This window comes from Leptodactylus fuscus, chromosome 1 (assembly GCF_031893055.1).
Source record: "Leptodactylus fuscus isolate aLepFus1 chromosome 1, aLepFus1.hap2, whole genome shotgun sequence".
In the NCBI taxonomy this organism is placed as follows: Eukaryota; Metazoa; Chordata; class Amphibia; order Anura; family Leptodactylidae; genus Leptodactylus; species Leptodactylus fuscus.
This window is the reverse complement of record NC_134265.1, coordinates 216,657,307-216,679,096: the sequence shown is the minus strand read 5'-3', so window position 1 is coordinate 216,679,096 and position 21,790 is coordinate 216,657,307. Positions and strand designations below refer to the sequence as shown.

General features: G+C 42.5%; 1 protein-coding gene across 1 annotated transcript in view; it reads left to right on the top strand.

Moving 5' to 3' along the window:
• Positions 1-21,790, top strand: part of ADAMTS10 (ADAM metallopeptidase with thrombospondin type 1 motif 10) — a 120,041-nt gene that overhangs the window by 20,061 nt on the left and 78,190 nt on the right. The window contains exons 5-11 of the mRNA XM_075283700.1: positions 935-1,152; positions 1,317-1,400; positions 1,625-1,764; positions 2,248-2,291; positions 3,982-4,087; positions 5,484-5,630; positions 7,334-7,475. Of these exons, the coding sequence (XP_075139801.1) occupies positions 935-1,152; positions 1,317-1,400; positions 1,625-1,764; positions 2,248-2,291; positions 3,982-4,087; positions 5,484-5,630; positions 7,334-7,475 (881 nt within the window). The remainder of the gene's footprint in view (positions 1-934; positions 1,153-1,316; positions 1,401-1,624; positions 1,765-2,247; positions 2,292-3,981; positions 4,088-5,483; positions 5,631-7,333; positions 7,476-21,790) is intronic.

The following is a 21,790-nucleotide window of genomic DNA, read 5'->3' as shown; positions in this document are numbered from 1 at the left end:
AATCATCAGGAGTTGTATATCAAAACAGTCTTGTATATTTTTTATAGTATTTTCTGTATGGGTTTCCATTTCATTTTAGTAGCACCGCATAGAAGCGTATTAAGCCTACCTGCTTTTACTTATACCTCCCAGGAAGGGCCCACCTAGACAGTAAAATTCGACAAATTTAACATCAGCAAACTATAGATACCCATTAGAACCAATATACCAAGTGAAGTAAAAAGAAATGAGTTGCTGGATGACATATTTATTAGAAAGATAAATTGTGCTACCTTAAGGAAAGTAAAATATCAGGAAAAACCCACTTTTCACTTTCCTATCTCATCTTCAAGGCAGCACAAAAGGATACAAATAGCAACAAAACAAGGGGTGTGGGTTATTTTGAAACTGTACACAGAACACCAATAGGAAAAGGACCACCCAGATGACAATATGCCTAAATACATATTGGATGCTGTCTACCAGCACTGATTACTCAGGAACGGTAGGAGCTAGATAAAAATTCCAACTGCAGTGGAAAGTGTGGATCCATACTGAACATTTTTTATCCAATAGATTGCTAATTACTGGGAGTTCAACCGCTGAAGCCCAATGGATGCCAATTACAATGGGGGTAACCCCATTGTGATTGTAGTGGTGGACCCTAGGGAATAGATAATGTTCATGGTAAAACCCCCTTTAAAGGATGCAAGCAATTGCAATTGGGAGAGATGGTCAAAGATCCTCTTTAATAATTCCACCTTAGAAACCATACAAATATGATATATATATATATATATATATATATATATATATATATATACTGTAAAACACTACATTTATTATAGGAATATATATGGATTTGTTATTTCCAAAACATGCTTGGATTTGCTTTTATCTATTTATTTGTATGGTGCCAAAATGACATGTTAAAGGGAAAAGTGTCTTCCAATAGATGACAAACCATGGAGGGATCGTCATTGGTGGTTGAGAAACCCAAGGCCTCCACCATTAAGACCATCGTCCAATCAAACACAGCGTGGGCCTCTTCCACTGAAACGATCAGTTAGCACAGAGAGATATGTGGAGACTTTGGTTGTCGCTGATAAAATGATGATTGGCTATCATGGAAGAAGGGACATTGAGCAGTACATCCTCGCTATCATGAACATTGTAAGTATTACACCCTGACCACTCATGAAGCCCTCATATATTTAACATTCATCTTATAGTTCTTTTATCATTCAAGTTCTGCCATAACAAGTTCTTCATAAACTCTATCTACCATCTTGTCCATTGATTTTAAGACTGATATTTTTTTGTTTCCTGGAGGTCAGGTTGCCAAACTTTTCCAGGACTCAAGTCTGGGGAACATAGTGAACATAATGGTGACAAGACTAATCCTCTTGACTGAAGACCAGGTGAAGTTTAAGGGATACACTAATATAATGAACACATTTTCCATTGTACTTGTTGGCGACTATTGCTTTCAGATTCTTTCAAACCATACATTTCTAACTGTATTAAAGGTATATCTTGCCATATATCAATTACTTGATTTAGAGTATTGTCCTCATACAAAATTGGTAAATCAAAAGTACATCATATGTCATTCAGATGAGTAACAAATAAACTTGTTCAACAGCCAACACTGGAAATTAATCACCACGCTGGAAAGTCTCTTGACAGTTTCTGTCGGTGGCAAAAGTCTATTGTAAATCGTAACGGGAATGCGATCACTGAGAATGGAATTGCGGATCACGACACAGCTGTGTTGATAACCAGGTACACAAGTTATAATGGAGTATAAAAATGTTAGTCATTCATGTTTCAAGTGTGTAATGTTTCATACAAATATAAGATAATACTGTACCACTTGCAAGGATTTGTAGCATTCTGTAAAAGATAGAATCCTACTATCTACAGATTATAAAGCACATAAGCATCACAACTTTTAGTAAACACAATTTGCAATCATAGAGTTGTTTTAAGAAATCGTATATGCAAATGATCCAGTCCTACCACAAAATAATGACTTTAGGATAAATAGTATTTAAATGCCCACCCTGTAAGCATAACTTGGCAAAGACTGCTTTTTGGTATCTGTTCAGATATGTGATAGTTTTCCCCAGCAATCTAACCAGGAATGTACATATGCATATTTCAGAAGTCTTCCAGAAAATGAACTGCAAAAAGTAAAATTGACGATTTAATGCATGTCAAATCATTGTACTAGTCTCCAGTGAATTTTCATCTGTTTTCTTTCAGATATGACATTTGTATTTACAAAAATAAGCCATGTGGAACTCTGGGTAGGTATTAAAACTTTTGTAGCATTACAACAAACCAGTTTGAGGGGCACAGATTTCTTTCTCTAAAGCCTGTTTCACATCTGCGTTCGGTAATCTGTTTGGGGAGTCTGCATGGGCCCCCTCCCTCCCAAATGGAATACCGAACACATTGACAAGCATTGAGCAGTGAAAGCACACAGACCCCATAGACTATAATGGGGTCCGTGTGCTTTTCATGCGGTGTCCATATAAGTCATGCGGACAGGAAAGTAGATCATGAAGTACCTTTTTGTCCGCATGTCCTGTGTGGACACTGTGTGGAAAGCACACGGACCCCAGTCTATGGGCTCCGTGTGCTTTCATAAGGTTACCGCTTGCCAATGTGTTCGGTATTCCGTTCGGGGAGTCCCCATGCGGAGTACTGTAAAAAATAAGTACCGTATATACTCGAATATAAGCCGAGGCCCCTAATTTTACCACAGAAAACTGGGAAAAGTTATTGACTCGAATATAAGCCTAGGGGGGAAATCTACCATTGCAGATAAAAAGCCTGGCCATGTGCAATACAGCTTAGTATTGTGCCTCATAGTGCCTCAATGTGACTCATAGTGATAACAGTTAACCCCATCATGTCCCTCACGTTAACCCCCTGTGTGCCTCACATAAGAGCTACTGATATGTGGGGCATATGGAGGTAATAATTAGGTATCTTCATAATTAAGGTCCTTTATTAGTACCCCCATGTGCCTCACATATTAGTAACCCTTATATGAGGCACACAGGGGTTAATATGAGGGATATTATGGGGTTAACTGCTATTAACACTTTCACTGCCAAGGGTCTCTGGAAATTTTTCACCTCCAGTAGCCAGAGCAATTTTCACAGTTTTGAGATGGACAAATCAAACCTAAATTGCAACTTTAAAAAAAGCATCCAACCCCCCCCCCCCCATACCTATATATTCTCTTAAAGTAGACACTATTCTACATTTATTCCCACAATTCTGTCTCTGAGCTCCTTGGGCAGTTCCTTTGACCTCATGATTCTCATTTGCTCTGACATTCACTGTGAGCTGTGAGATCTTATATAGACAGGTGTATGCCTTTCCTAATCAAGTCTAATGAGTTTAATTAAACACAGCTGGACTCCAATGATGGAGGAACCATCTCAAGGAGGATCAGAAGGAAATAGACAGAATGTGAGTGAAATGTGAGTGTCACATTAAAGGGTCTGAATAGTTATGACCATGTGATATTTCAGTTTTTCTTTTTTAATAAATTTGCAAAAATATCTACATTTCTGTTTTTTGTCTATCAAGATGGGGTGCTGAGTGTACATTAATGAGATTTAAAATGAACTTTTTTTATTTTAGCAAATGGCCGCAATGAAACAAAAAGTGAAAAATTTAAAGGGGTCTGAATACTTTCTGTACCCACTATATCTACCAATATATGGTCACTGTATAGTGATAATATCAGTGTAACTGGGTTGGAGTCCAATTGGATATGTTTACCTCTTGTGCTGAACCCCCAGCTACGCCAATGCTGCTTTCATTTAATAAATACATTTGAACTAAATCTGATGGCAGACTCAAATGCAGTGAATACAGAGCCTAACATGTGCATAATGAGGCAATAAGTATCATCTATTCCTACATGATATGTTGTCACCATCTGTATTATCTATATTTGTTTTCTATGTGACTGTGAAGGCTTGGCACCAGTAGGTGGAATGTGTGAAAGAGAGAGGAGCTGCAGTATAAATGAAGATATTGGCCTTGCGACAGCCTTCACAATTGCACACGAGGTGGGACACACGTGAGTGAGTTCCATGTACTGTAATGTGTCCTACTAGCTCAAGCTACTTTTTTGTAGACAAGCCAGTACACTTTTATACACAATATACTTATTTTAAGTCATAATTATGATATTATGTAATTATATAATTTTCTTAGGGCTCACGAACAGTACACACTGTCATATAGAGTACATGGGTTATAATTCTTAAAGTTAAGATAATGGAGAAGCAATTGTATAATAAATATTTTCTTTTGACTTGATGTATATATGGTGTACAGTATTGTTTTAGGCAGTTGTGGAAAATGCATCAATGAATAAATGAGATTTGAAAAAATAAAAAAAGAATGCATCAATGGAAGAATCTGTTCCAAAATAGAAGTGTTGATAGTTTATTTTGTCGACATAATTAAGTGAGTGAACAAAAGAGGAATCTAAATTGCATCAATTGATGTGACTTTCCTTTGAATTCAAAATAGCATCAATTCCTCTAGGTACACATACATACAGTTGGCAGGTTCTCCCAATATATTTGGAAATGGAAAAGACCTATGTTAGCTCACTCCCTATTGGTCATAGACAAGAGCTTGGGAGGTATGGGGCTTCCCAGTATGAAGGCATACTACACAGCTATTCAACTGAATCGTTGGCTAGAGTTGGTGAGCCCCACTAGAAATGATGTAGTCTCACATTTTCTTGGCATGCGGCACCATGTTCCTTAAGGATCTCTGGCTACCAGGGATGACTTTTGGGGAACAAAGGACTGATAACCCTGTGTTAGCAACTCCATCGAACATGTGGAAAAGCTGTGGCATGCTTTCCATTCCGAATGGTACCTACATTTTTACTTCCCCAAGTTCTTCATAGGTTGGATGGTGCCCTGGAAGATTTTGGGGTCAAATTAGAGGGGTTGCCTATTTACTTTCTCTTTAAGATTAGCACTGAGATCTGTGAAATTAATACTAGCCCCATTGGTCTACCTACAATCCTGGAAAAAAGACCCGGGCATATCCCTGACAGGTAAGAATGCAAATTTTTTTCTGTCGGCACCCCATGGTTTTTCTAGTTGTATCAGAGCTCTTGTAGCCCTCCTGAGATTCGTTATTTTCTAACTACACTAATCCACTTACTGAGCCATAATGTTTGTGGCACAAAGATATCTCTTTACATACAGTTCGACCTGGTACTGGATCACAGTTCTATTCAAATGAATGGGGCAATCTGCACACAAACAAAAATACTAAAGAGCTGAGGTATCTGTGCTGACAGTGAAAGAGATGAGGTGCATGCATGAAAGCGACAGCCCATTTATTTTGCTGGTTGAGGGGGAGCCCAAACTGATAGGCTATCATGTCTGTACTTTTGGTGTGTGTTTTACATTGAGTTGTGAGCAAAATGTTTCCCTTCACATACTTAGGTTTGGCATGAACCATGATGGCATTGGTAATGGCTGTGGATCTCGGGGTCAAGAAACAGCCAAGCTCATGGCCGCTCATATTACAATGAAGACCAATCCCTTTGTATGGTCAGCCTGCAGTCGGGACTATATCACTAGTTTCTTAGAGTAAGTAACATCATTACATCATTATGTTCTTTCTTTCCCTTGTTTGTCCTACTAAATAGGTTGTCCAATAATAAATTTTGATAACCTATCGTAAAGATAAACTAACGATTTCAGATTGGTCCACAGTCTTGTTCTTTGCTCTCATGGGGAGTAGGATCAATCTGTAGTCATGGAGTAATAATAGTAGGCCAATGTTTGTAGCTTTTCCAATTGCTACAGTGAAGAATGTAATTTGATTTATGTACATGATCCATCCCTCCTTAAAGAAGCAGTGCAATCTTTTTTGTCCCCTCCATTTAAAAATAACTGGACTGGAGCTGACTTCCATAGACTTGCATTGACTGTATGACCTTGTATTCAAGCAGGAAACACTGCGGGCGATTGATTAAAGCTGTTGCTTCCTAGCCAGTCTTAAAGGGTTTTTCCATCACCAAACTGAGTTTTCATACTGATGACCTATCCAAAGAATAGCTCATGAACTGTGATGTGATCTTTAGAGATCCAATAGCAGGACCCCATACAGATCAGGTGTTGCAGCACCCTGAGGGGTACTGGAAGTTACTGGTGGAAGAGGTTCTACAGATCCTCAAAAGCACCATTATGGACTGAGCTTCTCCTATTACTTGAATAGAAGTAGCACTGCACATGTTTTCTTTGCAAGCAGGGTGCAAGAATGTCAAACTTTTTTTTATGCAAATCTGGGCCTTGTACCAATGATGCCACTTCTATGTTAGTTTTCTAGCATAGAAAAGTTAGTAAATTCCACCCACTGTGTGCATCAGATGCGCAAAAAGGAGGTCAGTGCTCTGAAGGGAAGCACATAACTTACTGACAGATTTGTGAAGTTAAGTCGTATATGGGGCAACAAGGTGGTTCAGTGGTTAGCACTGCGGCCTTGCAGCGCTGGGGTCCTGGGTTTGAATCCCACCAGGAAGGAGTTTATATGTTCTCCCCATGTTTGCGTGGACTTCCTCCCTTTCCATAAAGGCATACTGATAGGAAAATAAAAAAATGTTCATTGTGATCCCTATATGGGGCTCACAATCTACATAAAAAAAAAAAAAAAAAAAAAAGAAAAGTTGTGTTGTATATATACAAATTTGCCTCTGCTCGCGACTTCATCTGCGTGTTGTTTTCCATCCAGTCTGTCAGCACTGCCTGGAGCATATCAGATAATATGCAAATACATATACACAATGGACTAAGGGTTAGCTGAATGTTTACACATAGAGATAACAGACCTGGCTTTATCAGAACCTGAGATAAGCTGCTGCAAGAGCAGTTTAATATAGTATATGAACATAAATTCATAACAGTCGTGAAGCCATGTCATTTACTGGGATAAAAAATAGCGTATGTTTTAATCGAGGTTACAAACTATCTATTTGCCAAATTTCATTCAAATCCGTTCAACCGTTTTTGCGTGATTGACTAACAAACATCCAAACTTTCACATTTATAGTAGTAGGATATACTATTCATCCCAGCAATTCTTGATTTCTTCTTCACCTCTACCTTTATAAAACATCTAAAGTATGTAAAAACATATAAAGTAAGTGTTAACAAGCAATATTCTACCACTTCAGATGGGATTAACCATGTCTTTATGTTATGTACCATTTCTTATTTCGTGTCTATGCACATTATATGTTTTTTTTTAGTTTTTGTTACGTTATGGATTATAATTATAATTTCTCCCACAGTTCTGGATTGGGTGTCTGTTTGAACAATGCACCCCCACGGCAAGATTTTATTTATCCCACACAAGCTCCAGGACAAGCCTATGATGCAGATGACCAATGTCGTTTCCAGCATGGAATTAAATCCCGCCAGTGTAAATACGGGGTAGAGTCCCTTCCTATTTTGTCTTGCCAGTTTGGGAAACTAGAGTCAGATTTGTTCATATTTTATATTTATGTAGGATTCTACATTAGTTTTCTATTATTTCCATCAATACGTCATTGGGAAGGATTTTGCCTTAAAATTCATCTGTCCCATTAAAATTCATGACCTACACTTAAAGGGGATCTATCATCGGGAAAAGTCATTTTTAAATAAGCACATCCTTGCATAGCCTTTAGAAAGACTATTCCACATGTACCTTTTGTATGTACAGTGTTGGCCAAAGAATTGGCACCCCTGCAGTTCTGTCAGATAATACTCATTTTCTTCCAGAAAATGATTGCAATCACAAATTCTTTGGTATTATTATCTTCATTTAATTTGTCTTCAATGGAAAACCACAAAAAGAATTGTCAAAAAGCCAAATTGGATATAATTCCACAGCAAACATAAAAAAGGGGGTGGACAAAAGTATTGGCACTGTTTGAAAAATCATGTGATGCTTCTCTAATTTGTGTAATTAACAGCACCTGTTACTTACCTAAGGCACCTAACAGGTGGTGGCAATAACTAAATCACACTTGCAGCCAGTTGAAATGGATTAAAGTTGACTCAACCACATTGAGCATGGAGAAAAGAAAGAAGACCAAAGAACTGTCTGAGGACTTGAGAAGCAAAATTGTGAGGAAGCATGAGCAATCTCAAGGCTACAAGTCCATCTCCAAAGACCTGAATGTTCCTGTGTCTACTGTGCGCAGTGTCATCAAGAAGTTTAAAGCCCATGGCACTGTGGCTAACCTCCCTAGATGTGGACGGAAAAGAAAAATTGATGAGAGATTTCAACGCAAAATTGTGCGGATGGTGGATAAAGAACCTCGAATAACATCCAAACAAGTTCAAGCTGCCCTGCAGTCCGAGGGTACAACAGTGTCAACCGTACTATCCGTCAGCGTCTGAAAGAAAAGGTACTATATGGTAGGATACCCAGGAAGACCCCACTTCTTACCCAGAGACATAAAAAAAAGCCAGGCCTGAGAAAGCCAAAAACTTTTTTCTCTGGTCAGATGAGACAAAAGTAGAGCTTTTTGCTAAAAGGCATCAACATAGAGTTTACAGGGAAAAAAAGAGGCCTTCAAAGAAAAGAACACGGTCCCTATAGTCAAACATGGCTGAGGTTCCCTGATGTTTTGGGGTTGCTTTGCTGCCTCTGGCACTGGACTGCTTGACCGTGTGCATGGCATTATGAAGTCTGAAGACTACCAACAAATTTTGCAGGGCCCAGTGTGAGAAAGCTGGGTCTCCCTCAGAGGTCATGGGTCTTCCAGCAGGACAATGACCCAAAACACACTTCAAAAAGCACTAGAAAATGGTTTGAGAGAAAGCACTGGAGACTTCTAAAGTAGCCAGCAATGAGTCCAGACCTGAATCCCATAGAACACCTGTGCAGAGATCTCAAAATGGCAGTTTGGGGAGGGCACACTTCAAATCTCAGGGACCTGGAGCAGTTTGCCAAAGAAGAATGGTCTAAAATTCCAGCAGAGCATTGTAAAGAAACTCATTGATGGTTACCGGAAGCGGTTGTTCGCGGTTATTTATTTTGGAAGCTCTCATTAGCATGTGAATAAAAACGGATTTATTCAAGATCTACTGAGGCAATATACATACAAATACATTGGAAAAAACGGGAATAGTCTTTCTAAAGGCTATGCAATCATGTGCTTATCTAAAAATGACTTTTCCCAATGATAGAGCCCCTTTAAAATTGGCAGAGGTCTAACTCGTCACTCGTTTATTTTCATATGCTTGAATGGGACACAACCTCTGAGGGTTACCCAAGAGTAGGACCTAGTGGTGTAACTAAAGTTTTTTGGGCTCCTGTAACATTTCTGCCTGTTTGGGTCTCTGCGCCACCCTCTGCTCGCATGCTGCGGCGCAGGAAGCGTGTGCAGTTTGATAATTTGCTTACAGTTTTTAGTTGCACTGTGTGAACACGGCTCTAGTTCTGTAATTGAATTTGCATCACCGCACCCGTCTTCTGCCCTTGTTGCCTCTGTCCAATAAGTGGTTAATTTTTGCCTTGCCATGTGATTGACAGCCTGCCTTCCTATCAGCTTCTGGGCAGGTTCCTCCTCCCTATTTAGTCTTGGCTCACAGTCACACTGGTGCTTGCTATTGCCTTGTGCGTACTTGCTTTTTTCTGTCGCTGTTATTACTTGTATTCTAATCCTTGACCTCTGACTTTTCCTAATGACTATTCTTCTGGACTTTGATTTGGCACTGCATTGCTCGACTGTTACCAAACCCTAGCTGACCTCACTTTGTTGTTGTTCGTCTTGTCTGCATTTTGTGTATCACATATATAGGAAGGGATCATCTTCGAGTTGCCGCCTATTACGTAGGATAGGATTCGGTAATAGGAAGGGACAGTGGGGGGCTTCAGCTTAGGGCTCACTGTCTCTTGTGCCCCGCCCCAGGGTTTCCAGCAGCTACTGGGGAATTGCTGTCCTAGCAATTCCATAACATAATAGCAAGCCCAAAAAAACCTACTGCCATTGCTTCCCTCCAGATAGCGTGGATCCTATTCATGGCCTTGTAGCAAAGTTGGAGGGATTGGCAGGCCTGGTAGCTGAGCTAGCTAGACAGGTTCAGACACTTACTGAGGCTGCTGCATCATCCCCAGCTGTTTTGGCACCTTATAAGGTCAAGATGCTACGCCCGGATCGTTTCTCAGGGGACCATGAAAAATTTGAAACTTTCAGGGAGTCTTGTTGTCCGTGTTAATCCACATGCGACTCAGGCCCAAATGGTGGGAGTGGTTATATCTCTGCTACAGGTGGATCCACAAGTTTGGGCCCTTAAACTCCCTCCTGACGCTGATGAGTGGTCTGATTTGGAAAAAAAAATTAAGTCCCTGGGCTCTATTTATGAGTCAGACCACATTGCGCTTGCGGAATCTCAACTCCTTACCATGCGGCAGGGAAAAAGCTCTGCTGAGGAGTATTGTGCAGAGTTTCGTAAGTGCAGTGTAACTACAGGTTGGTGTGAGTCCGCTCTAAAGGCTCACTTTAAGCAAGGTTTGTGTGACCGTGTTAAGGAGCTCGGGTTGGTCACCCAGATCCCCCTACTCTTGAGCAGGTTGTGACTTTGGCGGTCCGTATTGACCGTAAGATCCAGGAAAATTTGAAAGAGAGAATAGGGCTTGTTTCCTCCAAATTTTCTGTCTCCTGAAAAACTCACCTTTCCTCCCATCACTTCTGGTGATGAACCCATGCAACTGGGAGCTATGGACACCAAGACACGACGAGAGCATCGTCTCAGGAATAACCTGTGCCTGTATTGTGGTTCTCCAGATCATATTATCTGAGACTGCTCGATCAGACCTTGACACCAGTGAAAAAACTTCAGTGCCTGAGTGGTAATCAGAAGAACCACTCAGGCAACCAGGTATTTGGGTGGAATAAGATGATGCTATCTGTGTCTCTGTCCTCTGGGGACAGATCTGTTTCTGGCCAGGCATTAGTTGACTCTGAGTCTGCAGCTAACTTTATTAAATATTCATTTATTTTATCTTTGGGCATTGAGCTTTTGCCACTTGACACTCCTCTGTCTGTTAAGGGAGTGGATTTTACCCCACTGGCCAGGGGTAAGGTTCAATATTTAATCACATTGCAAGTGGGTTCTACACATTCGGAGGTCATCAGCCTTTTTGTTATGGAGCATCTGTCTGCTGATGTTATTTTGGGGCTCCCCTGGTTGAACCTCCATAACCCTGTTTTTGATTAGGGTAAAAAGGAGTTGGTAAAGTGGGGAGGTTAGTGTTCATCCCACTGTATTGCTTTACATTCTTTAGATTGGGTCAGTGAGGAAAAAGTCTCAGGTACTAAAAGTTGGGAACACCCCTCCGATATTAAAACCTGGTGGCGCCGGCGTTACGAGCGCTCCCATTGAAGTGAATGGGAAGTGTTCGGGAGCCGTCCGCTGCGCTCGCGTGTACGGCTGTGAATGAGTATTTTTACAAGCCCGGCGTAACTCCATGTGCATGCAGCCTTAGTGTGGTATGGGTAATCTGTAATCTGTATCGGTAATCTTGATTTATGGGCCAGATGGAAGCTACAATTTCAATACTGATGCCAATGCTTATGGGTCCCCTAAGGCTCCTGTGCCCTGGTGTGACTACACCCTTTGCACCCCCTCAAGTTACACCCCTGGTAGAACCTCTTAAGATAAGGCTATCAATTGAAAGAGCATGAATAACCCTTTTAACCCTCAGACCCATTTCATCTGTATGTACAGATGTGCTGCTTTATTCTGCTGATTTCATCGCAGTCAACCAAGTTGTATTGGTTAAGGACACATTATAAATATTAAAAACCTTCTTTAGTTTTGTTTTTTTCTTATAGGGGTATTCTCATGTTAGTCATTTATGGCTGAGGCTAGGTTAACATTTGTGCGGGGCTCACCATTGTTCGGGTCTGCAGCACAGCAGTTACCCATGGTCCTGGTATCTGTCAGGTTTCTGCCATTTTTATACTGAAACTGTTGAAGAGTGAAGTCCTCCATGCAGGACTTTTCTCTCCCATGATTTTCAGCAGAGTCTGCAGTAGATTCTTTTATGGGAAATAAAAGCCTTAAGGAATAGTAAAGCATAGTAGCACTGTTTCTGTAAATTGGGAGTTAGCATACACAGCAAAACAGCCTAACCTGGCACTACTGTTTCTGTAACTCCTATTCACTTTTGTAAGAGTTATGGATAAAGGGTAGCACAGCAAGCTCAGCTATTTCCATAATCACGACCAGTGGCGTAACTACCGTGATAGCAGCTGCCTCAGGGCCCGGGACATTAGGCGCCCGGAAACAGCCGCTACCCCTGCAAGGTTTTTTTTTTTCTTAATAGGCTCCTTAATATCCCCACACCCTCAAGGGCCCCATAGCTTCCCTATCATAAGTAGAAGATCGGCAGTAGATGCAGGGCTGCAGATGCTTCTTGTAAAAGCTTCCGCACACAGCAGCTTCCTGTCCCCCCCTCCCCCTCCTCAGTATCGGAGTGTGAAGGGAGACATCCTGTGCGATGTATCTGCTCTCTTCACTGCTAGACAGAGCTGCACAGCCACATGTAAGTATATTTTTGGATAAAATATGTATAGGTGTGTATATGTGTTTATATTATGTGTCTTAGTCCTGTGTGAGTCCTGTATGTGTGTGTGTAGACTGTGTGAGTCCTGTATGTGTGTAGATTGGTGTGTGTATATGAATGTATGTGTGTGAGTAAATGTGTACGTATATGTGTAAGTATATACAGCATATCAATGTCTGTGTATCTATCTATCTATCTATCTCCTATCTATCTATCTATCTATCTATCTATCTATCTATCTATCTATCTATCTATCTGTATTTGCTTCTATACATGTCTACCATTATACATACTAGAATTGTATTTTATAATGTGATGTTTAGGCCCAGTTCACATCTGCGTTCAGGTTTACGTTCGCAGAGTCTGCTTGGGACCCCCCAAACAGAAACCTATATGCATTAAAAAGCGGTTACTTTCAGGGTCTCCAATTATTATACTCTGGGGTCTGAAAAGACCCCAGAGTATAATAATTGTTCATGGGTGTTCATTATGGGGCATAATGGTGTATGCAAGGGCCACTATGGGGCATAATAGATCGCACAGGAATGCGGCAGAGGTCGGTCGGTCGAGGTCTTTAGTGTCGGTCAGGAAGGGGGGAGGGGGCCCATGTCAAAAGTTCGCCATGGGGCCCCGCCATTCCTAGTTATGCCACTGATCACGACCATCGCTCCGTTCATTTAGGTGGGTAGAAGAGGTGAAAACAAGGTGAAAATATTCTATAGGTTCCATAAAATGGGAATACTTCTTTAATATTGTGTTAAAGGGGTTATATGGTTTCTGGGACTCATGATCTATCCTTAGGATAGGCCATCAATATTAGATCTAGTACCCGGAATCCCCTCAGATCACCTGTACTCAGATAATGCGGCTTTTGGTAATGTATACATACCACTATTACCGCTAACCATGCTGCTCATTCGCTGTACAAACTGTAGACATCAGTGGGGCAATTCTGCAGTACCTACACTTGCAGCTACAATTGATATGGTGATTTCACAGTAGATGCTTTCAGATCCATGCAGATCTAATATTGATAGCCTATCTCATCTACCCTAAAAACTGGATAAAATCATAATCTATCATCATACGACAAACAAGATATACAGACAATATATTGCGATCTGCCTGCGAAGTTCTACCTGGCAAATCCAGGCAGTGCTTTCCTCTTCCCCTTCCCTTATTACTAGTGGTGGTTTTGTTATTACAAAAGAACTGATACCACTATTCAATTCATTAGGCAGCATAGGATTTTATGTGATTAGCGCATTTGAATTTGAATTCAGTTGCTTTGGTGCTAAATTTAAATGGCCAAGGCACCTATTCATAGCAGCAGCATTCTCACACTGCTGCCAATGATTTTTTTTTTATTATTGTAGACTGCAGGAAGGGGATTCATTTTAATTGACAGGTAATTTCTGCAAAGACTTGTAAAATGTGCTGCTGGCACAAAATATTGCATTAAAAGTCACGGCAACAAATGCTGCATCTACAGTATATTTACCCTTAAGGCCTCATATTGTGGAAACTGAGCTAATAAAAAATGCTGGGAAAAATGGAATGTCAGGAAAAATGAAGCATTTCCGCAAGTAATATGAATGTGCTACGTTTTTCACAGTGCGAGGTTGAAATTGTACAAAAGTTTGTTCACTGTAAGACACTTTTTTTTCTTCGTTTCTACATTGTATGTCCTTGCCTTTAAAGGGGTTATGCTACAAACTAAAAAGTTTATTGGTGCATATATATATATACTAGCTATACCCGCGACTTCGTTCGCGAACCCCCCTTCCTTGGGCGAACCATGTGCAGCGCGGCCCGTTGGTCCCCCCACGGCCCTTTTCTTGTGGCCACCACGGTCCCCTCCCACACCCTGGTGTGGCGGGACCCCACAGCCCTGCTGCTCTGGCCCCGGCTCCCCACCTAGCACCCACCCGCGCCCCCTGCTCTCCCTTTATCTCCCACCCGCGCCCCCTCCCCCCTTTAGAGCCTACAGTCACCTTCCACATCTCCCCCCTGCCCCCACCACCACCAACCACCCGTGACCCCAGTCACCTGCCCACCTCCCCCTTTAACCTGTGCAATCGGCCTCCCTCCTACTCACTCTCGGCCCTCTGGTCCCAACCCCCCCACCAAAAAACCCCTCCAAGCCCCCTCCCTAACTCCCAGCACCTCCCTTAAACCACCAACCCCACCCCCACTCTTTCTCCTACCCAGCGCCTCTTTCCCCCCCCCAGCCCCCTACACACCAACTCTTGTAAACCCCCACCACCACCACCACTAAGGAAAGTGGCGATCACGGAACCTCCAGCACTCACCTTGCATATGCTAGGGATGTCTGTGTGTAGTGACCGTGACATGAGAGTGAGTGCTGTCTGTGCTGTCTATTCCCGGCCACACAGTACGCGGGTACGGGCGGCTGTGGGCTTGAGGCCTGGTCCCACCACCACTAAGGAAACTGGCGATCACGTAACCTACAGCAATCATATTGCATATGCTGGGGATGTCTGTGTGTAGTGACCGTGACATGAGAGTGAGTGCTGTCTGTGCTGTCTATTCCCGGCCACACAGTACGCGGGTATGGGCGGCTGTGGGCTTGAGGCCTGGTCCCACCACCACTAAGGAAACTGGCGATCACGGAACCTCCAGCACTCACCTTGCATATGCTGGGGATGTCTGTGTGTAGTGACTGTGACATGAGAGTGAGTGCTGTCTGTGCTGTCTGTTCCCGGCCACACAGTACACGGGTACAGGCGACTGTGGGCTTGAGGCCTGGTCGTGCTGCTGTATGTAATGCCAGCATTAGGCGATATGTGGCTGGCCGGCATGTGAGCAGCGTTGGGAACATGCAGGCAGCCGCCATGTTCAGGCAAGTGTCCTTGCGCGCTAGCCACACCCACATTTCGGCGCTAACCTATGGGGCCGCTATGCTGTCTCCCTATCCCACCCCCGCCATGCACCAATCGGAGCTGCGTGTCACTACCTGCGCTGACCTCAGGGCCGACAGTGGAGCTGGAGCCAACTTTTGAAGGTCGCGGTGGCGATTTGGGGTGAGTGAGACACGTTTAAAGTAGCCTATGTATCCTTCGTGGCCAATATGTAGATGTGTGTGAAATTTCAAAGCAATCCATTCAGCTGTTTGGGTGTGATTGAGGAACAAACATCCAAACACACAAACTTTTCACACTGCTAAAAAAATAAAGAGAACACTTAAACAACACAATGTAGTGGTTCTGCAGGTGGGGACCACAGACCACATCTCAGTACCAATTCTTTCTGGCTGATGTTTTGGTCACTTTTGAATGTTGGTTGTGCTTTCACACTTGTGGTAGCATGAGACGGACTCTACAACCCACACAAGTGGCTCAGGGAGTGCAATTCATCCAGGATGTCACATCAATGCGAGCTGTGGAAAGAAGGTTTGCTGTGTCTGTCAGCGTAGTGTCCAGAGGCTGGAGGTCGCTACCAGGAGACAGGCCAGTACACCAGGAGACGTGGAGGGGGCCGTAGGAGGACAAAAATCCAGCAGCAGGACCGCTACCTTTGCCTTTGTGCAAGGAGGCCACAAATGTGCATGTGTCTGCACAAACGGTTAGAAACCAACTCCATGAGCATGGTATGAGGGTCCGACGTCCACAGATGGGGGTTGTGCTCACAGCCTAAAACCGTGCAGGACGCTTGGCATTTGCCACAGAACACCAGGATTGGCAACTTTGCCACTGGCGCCCTGTGCTCTTCACAGATGAAAGCAGGTTCACACTGAGCACGTGACAGAGTCTGGAGACACCGTGGAGTGATCTGCTGCCTGCAACAGGTCTGGGAGGAGATCCCTCAGAAGACCATCTGCAACCTCATCAGGAGCATACAAAATTGAAAAAAAGCCTCTCGACTGGTAAGGTCACCTTTTAAATGAAGTCTTCAGGGGGCACAATCATACGACTTCGGACTCCAGAAGGCCATGCATGAGTAGACAAAAAACAAAAGATAGAAGACCGAAGCACATCCAGACCTCAATAAAATATAACTTTTAATCCATCTTCGTTAAGATATAAAAAAATACAAGATAGGTGAAAAAAGATCAGAAAAAACACATAGTGTATTGAAAAATCGCTAATGTGTTTCAGGACGCTCTAATTACCCAATATACCTATTCCTGTACAACGTTCAAATCCCATACTACCATTCGGTTATATTGATATCTTAATACTTACATTTGGAGAAGCATATAGATGAATGTTTCATATTAACTTACAACTCCTTCAGTGTGGTCAGCACCCAATCCTATGTCCTATGATGGTGCCGATTAAAGATTCCAGGGAGTTATGCTAGTTTTCATTCACAAAAAGCCTCATGGTCACGTGTGTATGTCAACCAATCAGCCATATGTACTCCCCAAGTCCTCACAGGGCATTAACCCTCAAAGGAAACATGCTGAGACAACTGAAGAGATGCCAATTTGAGAGGTAAGTTGTGATCTTCAATAAATTAACGCCAAATCTGTACGGACGGTTGACGGCAATTGAACCTCATAATCCACAGAACTTCTTTCTTATAGAGGTTCTTTTTATCATTACCTCCCCTAATAAGTTTTTCCACCTTCTCTAAGCCCTAGAACTGCAGGGTATGAAAAAAGCCCATGTGAACCGTTTGAAAATGTCTCGACACGCCTGACATATTTTCTTTAGCTGTTTTTGTACTATCCAATATATGTTCCCATATCCTGGCTTTCAAAGATCTTGAAGTACACCCTATATAGTCCTGTTGACATGCTATACATTTAATGCAGTAAATTACATTAGAAGAATTACAGTCCATGGGTTTTGTTTATTTTTACTTTATAACCCGACCCAAAACTAACAATCTCCGTCGAGTTGCTGGTAAATTTGCAAAATTTGCAATTAATATTATTACATTTACAGAACCCATTTTGTATCTGCCATTTTATCTGCTTCTTGAGTGGGTTCTAATTGGAGTAGACTGGGAGAAAGTAAGTTGCCCAGAGTTGCTCCTCTTCTGGATGCAAACCTAATTCCATCATTTAGGATATTACTAGTGATTGAATCTGTCATAAGTATCGGGAGATTCCTATTGATGTTTTATGGCGTTGAACTCCAAACTGTATGGTGTAGAAAATGTTAATTTTGTTTCAACATCCTTCTTTTTACGATTCTCATTCAATAAACATTCTCTATTTCTGATTTTTACAGTTTCTTTTGCTCTCTGCAGCATCCATTCAGGATACTGTCTATCTCTTAATCTTTTTAGGACTTCTTCACTTTTGACTTGATAATCCCTGTCCTCACTGCATGTTCTTTTAGTGCGTACCAATTCTCCCACTGGGATGCCCCTGATGGTGGATTTGGGGTGACAGCTACTAGCCTTCAATGTAGTATTCCCCGAACTGTGCTTTCTGTAAAGTGATGTTATAACTTTAACATCCCTCAGTGACCCCATCAGTGTAATATCTAAAAAATCTATGCAAATTCATCAAATTTATAAGTGAATTTTAATTCCATAGGGTTATTATTACAATAAAAAATGAATTCTGATATGGGCGCTACATCTCTGGAACACGCTATTAGTATGTCGTTGATGTAGAAAATATGTGAAAAAAAATGGATTGTTAATGGAAAATATCGCCTTCTCCTCCCAAAACGCCATAAAAAGGTTTGCTAAAGATGGGGAGAAAGGAGCCCCCATAGGGGCTCCACAAATCTTCAAAAAAAACTGATACAAAAACATAAAAAAAATTGTGTGATAACAAATACCGGGTTACATCAATAATATACTCACTGAGGGATTCTGTATAAATTGTATATTTATACAAATGGAAGGCTAGTGTGTCGAGGGCATCCCTGTGAGGGATACTGGGATAGAGGGTGCAGACGTCACAAGATACCCAAGATAGGTTTTCATTCCAAACAAACCCCTGAAAACATTTGAGGATTTCTTTACTGTCTTTGATGTAACCACTTGTTCTATTCACGAGTGGTTGTAATATTCCATCTAACCAAATGGCCAACCTTTCCATCAATGAATTATTGCCCGAGATAATCGGACGTAACGGTATTGGTCTAGTATTTTTGTGGAGCTTTGGAAGCCCATAGAAGATAGGTGTACACGGTGTTGGATTGATTAGGTATTCCGCATCCAACCTGCTGAATATCCCTAGCGATACTCCCTCTTCTACTAGATTATACAATTCCTCCTTAAATTTAACTGAGGGGTTAAATGACAGTTTTTTATAAGTTTTTTCTTCATTCAGAATGGTGTTACAACTATTAATGTATTCACATCTGTCTAGCACGACCACCTTTTCTCCCTTATCCGCTCTTTTGATTGTGATGTTATGGGAATTTTTTAGCTCCTTAATTGCTTGTCTTTTTTTAAAGGTAAGATTATATTGTGTTTTACACAGTTTCACTTTATGATGGAGGTTAGTAAGTTCCTCTTCTATTCTTTGTTGAAACATGAGGAAAATTTTGCCTCTTGATTTAATGGGGTAAAAATCTTTATTTTCCCTGTATACGGGAGCAGTGTCTAAATTTTTAAACATATCTTTGCTGCAGTATTCCAAATCTATAAGATTTTGCACTGCAGCGTACTCACTTAAGGTGGATTCTAAGGGGAGTGACAGTCGTCTGCTGATAATACTGTCTTCACCACAAGTAGATGTTTTATTTGCAGCTCTATCCTCTATAAAAAAAAATGTATTTTTACAGTTAATGTTCTAATGAATCTGTTAACGTCCAGTATAGTATTGAATGCATCAAAGTGTTTAGTAGGTACATAGTTCATTCCTTTCTCCAAAAGTTTTAACTGTGCTTCAGTGAGTTGAACTGATGATAGATTTTCCACACTGGAGTTGGAGCCTTGCATATCTTTTAAAGTTGTCTTGCTCGGGTCATGTATCTTGGTTTTTTCCTTGTTGTTCCTACATCACCTATGCCATCTTCCTCCCTGTTTTTTGAGAGCTGTTCATGATGATGCATGTGTTTATTTCTTTTGGTATAAGGAAAATGTTTGTTCTCGTACCGTGTTAGCCAGTGGGTAGGAAATATAAAAAAATAAAAAACTTGATAGTCTTCAGTAGTTGATACTAGAGATGAGCGAACAGTGTTCTATCGAACACATGTTCGATCGGATATCAGGGTGTTCGCCATGTTCGAATCGAATCGAACACCACGTGGTAAAGTGCGCCAAAATTCGATTCCCCTCCCACCTTCCCTGGCGCCTTTTTTGCACCAATAACAGCGCAGGGGAGGTGGGACAGGAACTACGACACTGGGGGCATTGAAAAAAATTGGAAAAAGTCATTGGCTGCCGAAATCAGGTGACCTCCATTTTAGACGAATAGTGGATTTCAAATCCGGGTCATATGAGAATGTGAACTTTGTGACTATGAGACAGGGATAGCTGTACAGGCAGGGATAGCTAGGGATAACCTTTATTTAGGGGGGAATGTTATTAAAAATAACTTTTTGGGGCTCTATCGGGTGTGTAATTGTGATTTTTGTGAGATAAACTTTTTCCCATAGGGATGCATTGGCCAGCGCTGATTGGCCGAATTCCGTACTCTGGCCAATCAGTGCTGGCCAATGCATTCTATTAGCTTGATGAAGCAGAGTGTGCACAAGGGTTCAAGCGCACCCTCGGCTCTGATGTAGCAGAGCCGAGGCTGCACAAGGGTTCAAGCGCACCCTCGGCTCTGATGTAGGAGAGCCGAGGGTGCACTTGAACCCTTGTGCACCCTCAGCTCTGCTACATCAGAGCCGAGGGTGCGCTTGAACCCTTGTGCACACTCTGCTTCATCAAGCTAATAGAATGCATTGGCCAGCGCTGATTGGCCAATGTATTCTATTAGCCTGATGAAGTAGAGCTGAATGTGTGTGCTAAGCACACACATTCAGCTCTACTTCATCGGGCTAATAGAATGCATTGGCCAGCGCTGATTGGCCAGAGTACGGAACTCGACCAATCAGCGCTGGCTCTGCTGGAGGAGGCGGAGTCTAAGATCGCTCCACACCAGTCTCCATTCAGGTCCGACCTTAGACTCCGCCTCCTCCGGCAGAGCCAGCGCTGATTGGCCGAAGGCTGGCCAATGCATTCCTATGCGAATGCAGAGACTTAGCAGTGCTGAGTCAGTTTTGCTCAACTACACATCTGATGCACACTCGGCACTGCTACATCAGATGTAGCAATCTGATGTAGCAGAGCCGAGGGTGCACTAGAACCCCTGTGCAAACTCAGTTCACGCTAATAGAATGCATTGGCCAGCGCTGATTGGCCAATGCATTCTATTAGCCCGATGAAGTAGAGCTGAATGTGTGTGCTAAGCACACACATTCAGCACTGCTTCATCACGCCAATACAATGCATTAGCCAGTGCTGATTGGCCAGAGTACGGAATTCGGCCAATCAGCGCTGGCTCTGCTGGAGGAGGCGGAGTCTAAGGTCGCTCCACACCAGTCTCCATTCAGGTCCGACCTTAGACTCCGCCTCCTCCGGCAGAGCCAGCGCTGATTGGCCGAAGGCTGGCCAATGCATTCCTATGCGAATGCATACTTAGCAGTGCTGAGTCAGTTTTGCTCAACTACACATCTGATGCACACTCGGCACTGCTACATCAGATGTAGCAATCTGATGTAGCAGAGCCGAGGGTGCACTAGAACCCCTGTGCAAACTCAGTTCACGCTAATAGAATGCATTGGCCAGCGCTGATTGGCCAATGCATTCTATTAGCCCGATGAAGTAGAGCTGAATGTGTGTGCTAAGCACACACATTCAGCACTGCTTCATCAAGCCAATACAATGCATTAGCCAGTGCTGATTGGCCAGAGTACGGAATTCGGCCAATCAGCGCTGGCTCTGCTGGAGGAGGCGGAGTCTAAGGTCGGACCTGAATGGAGACAAGGGTTCAAGTGCACCCTCGGCTCTCCTACATCAGAGCCGAGGGTGCGCTTGAACCCTTGTGCACACTCTGCTTCATCAAGCTAATAGAATGCATTGGCCAGCACTGATTGGCCAGAGTACGGAATTCGGCCAATCAGCGCTGGCCAATGCATTCTATTAGCCCGATGAAGTAGAGCTGAATGTGTGTGCTAAGCACACACATTCAGCACTGCTTCATCAAGCCAATACAATGCATTAGCCAGTGCTGATTGGCCAGAGTACGGAATTCGGCCAATCA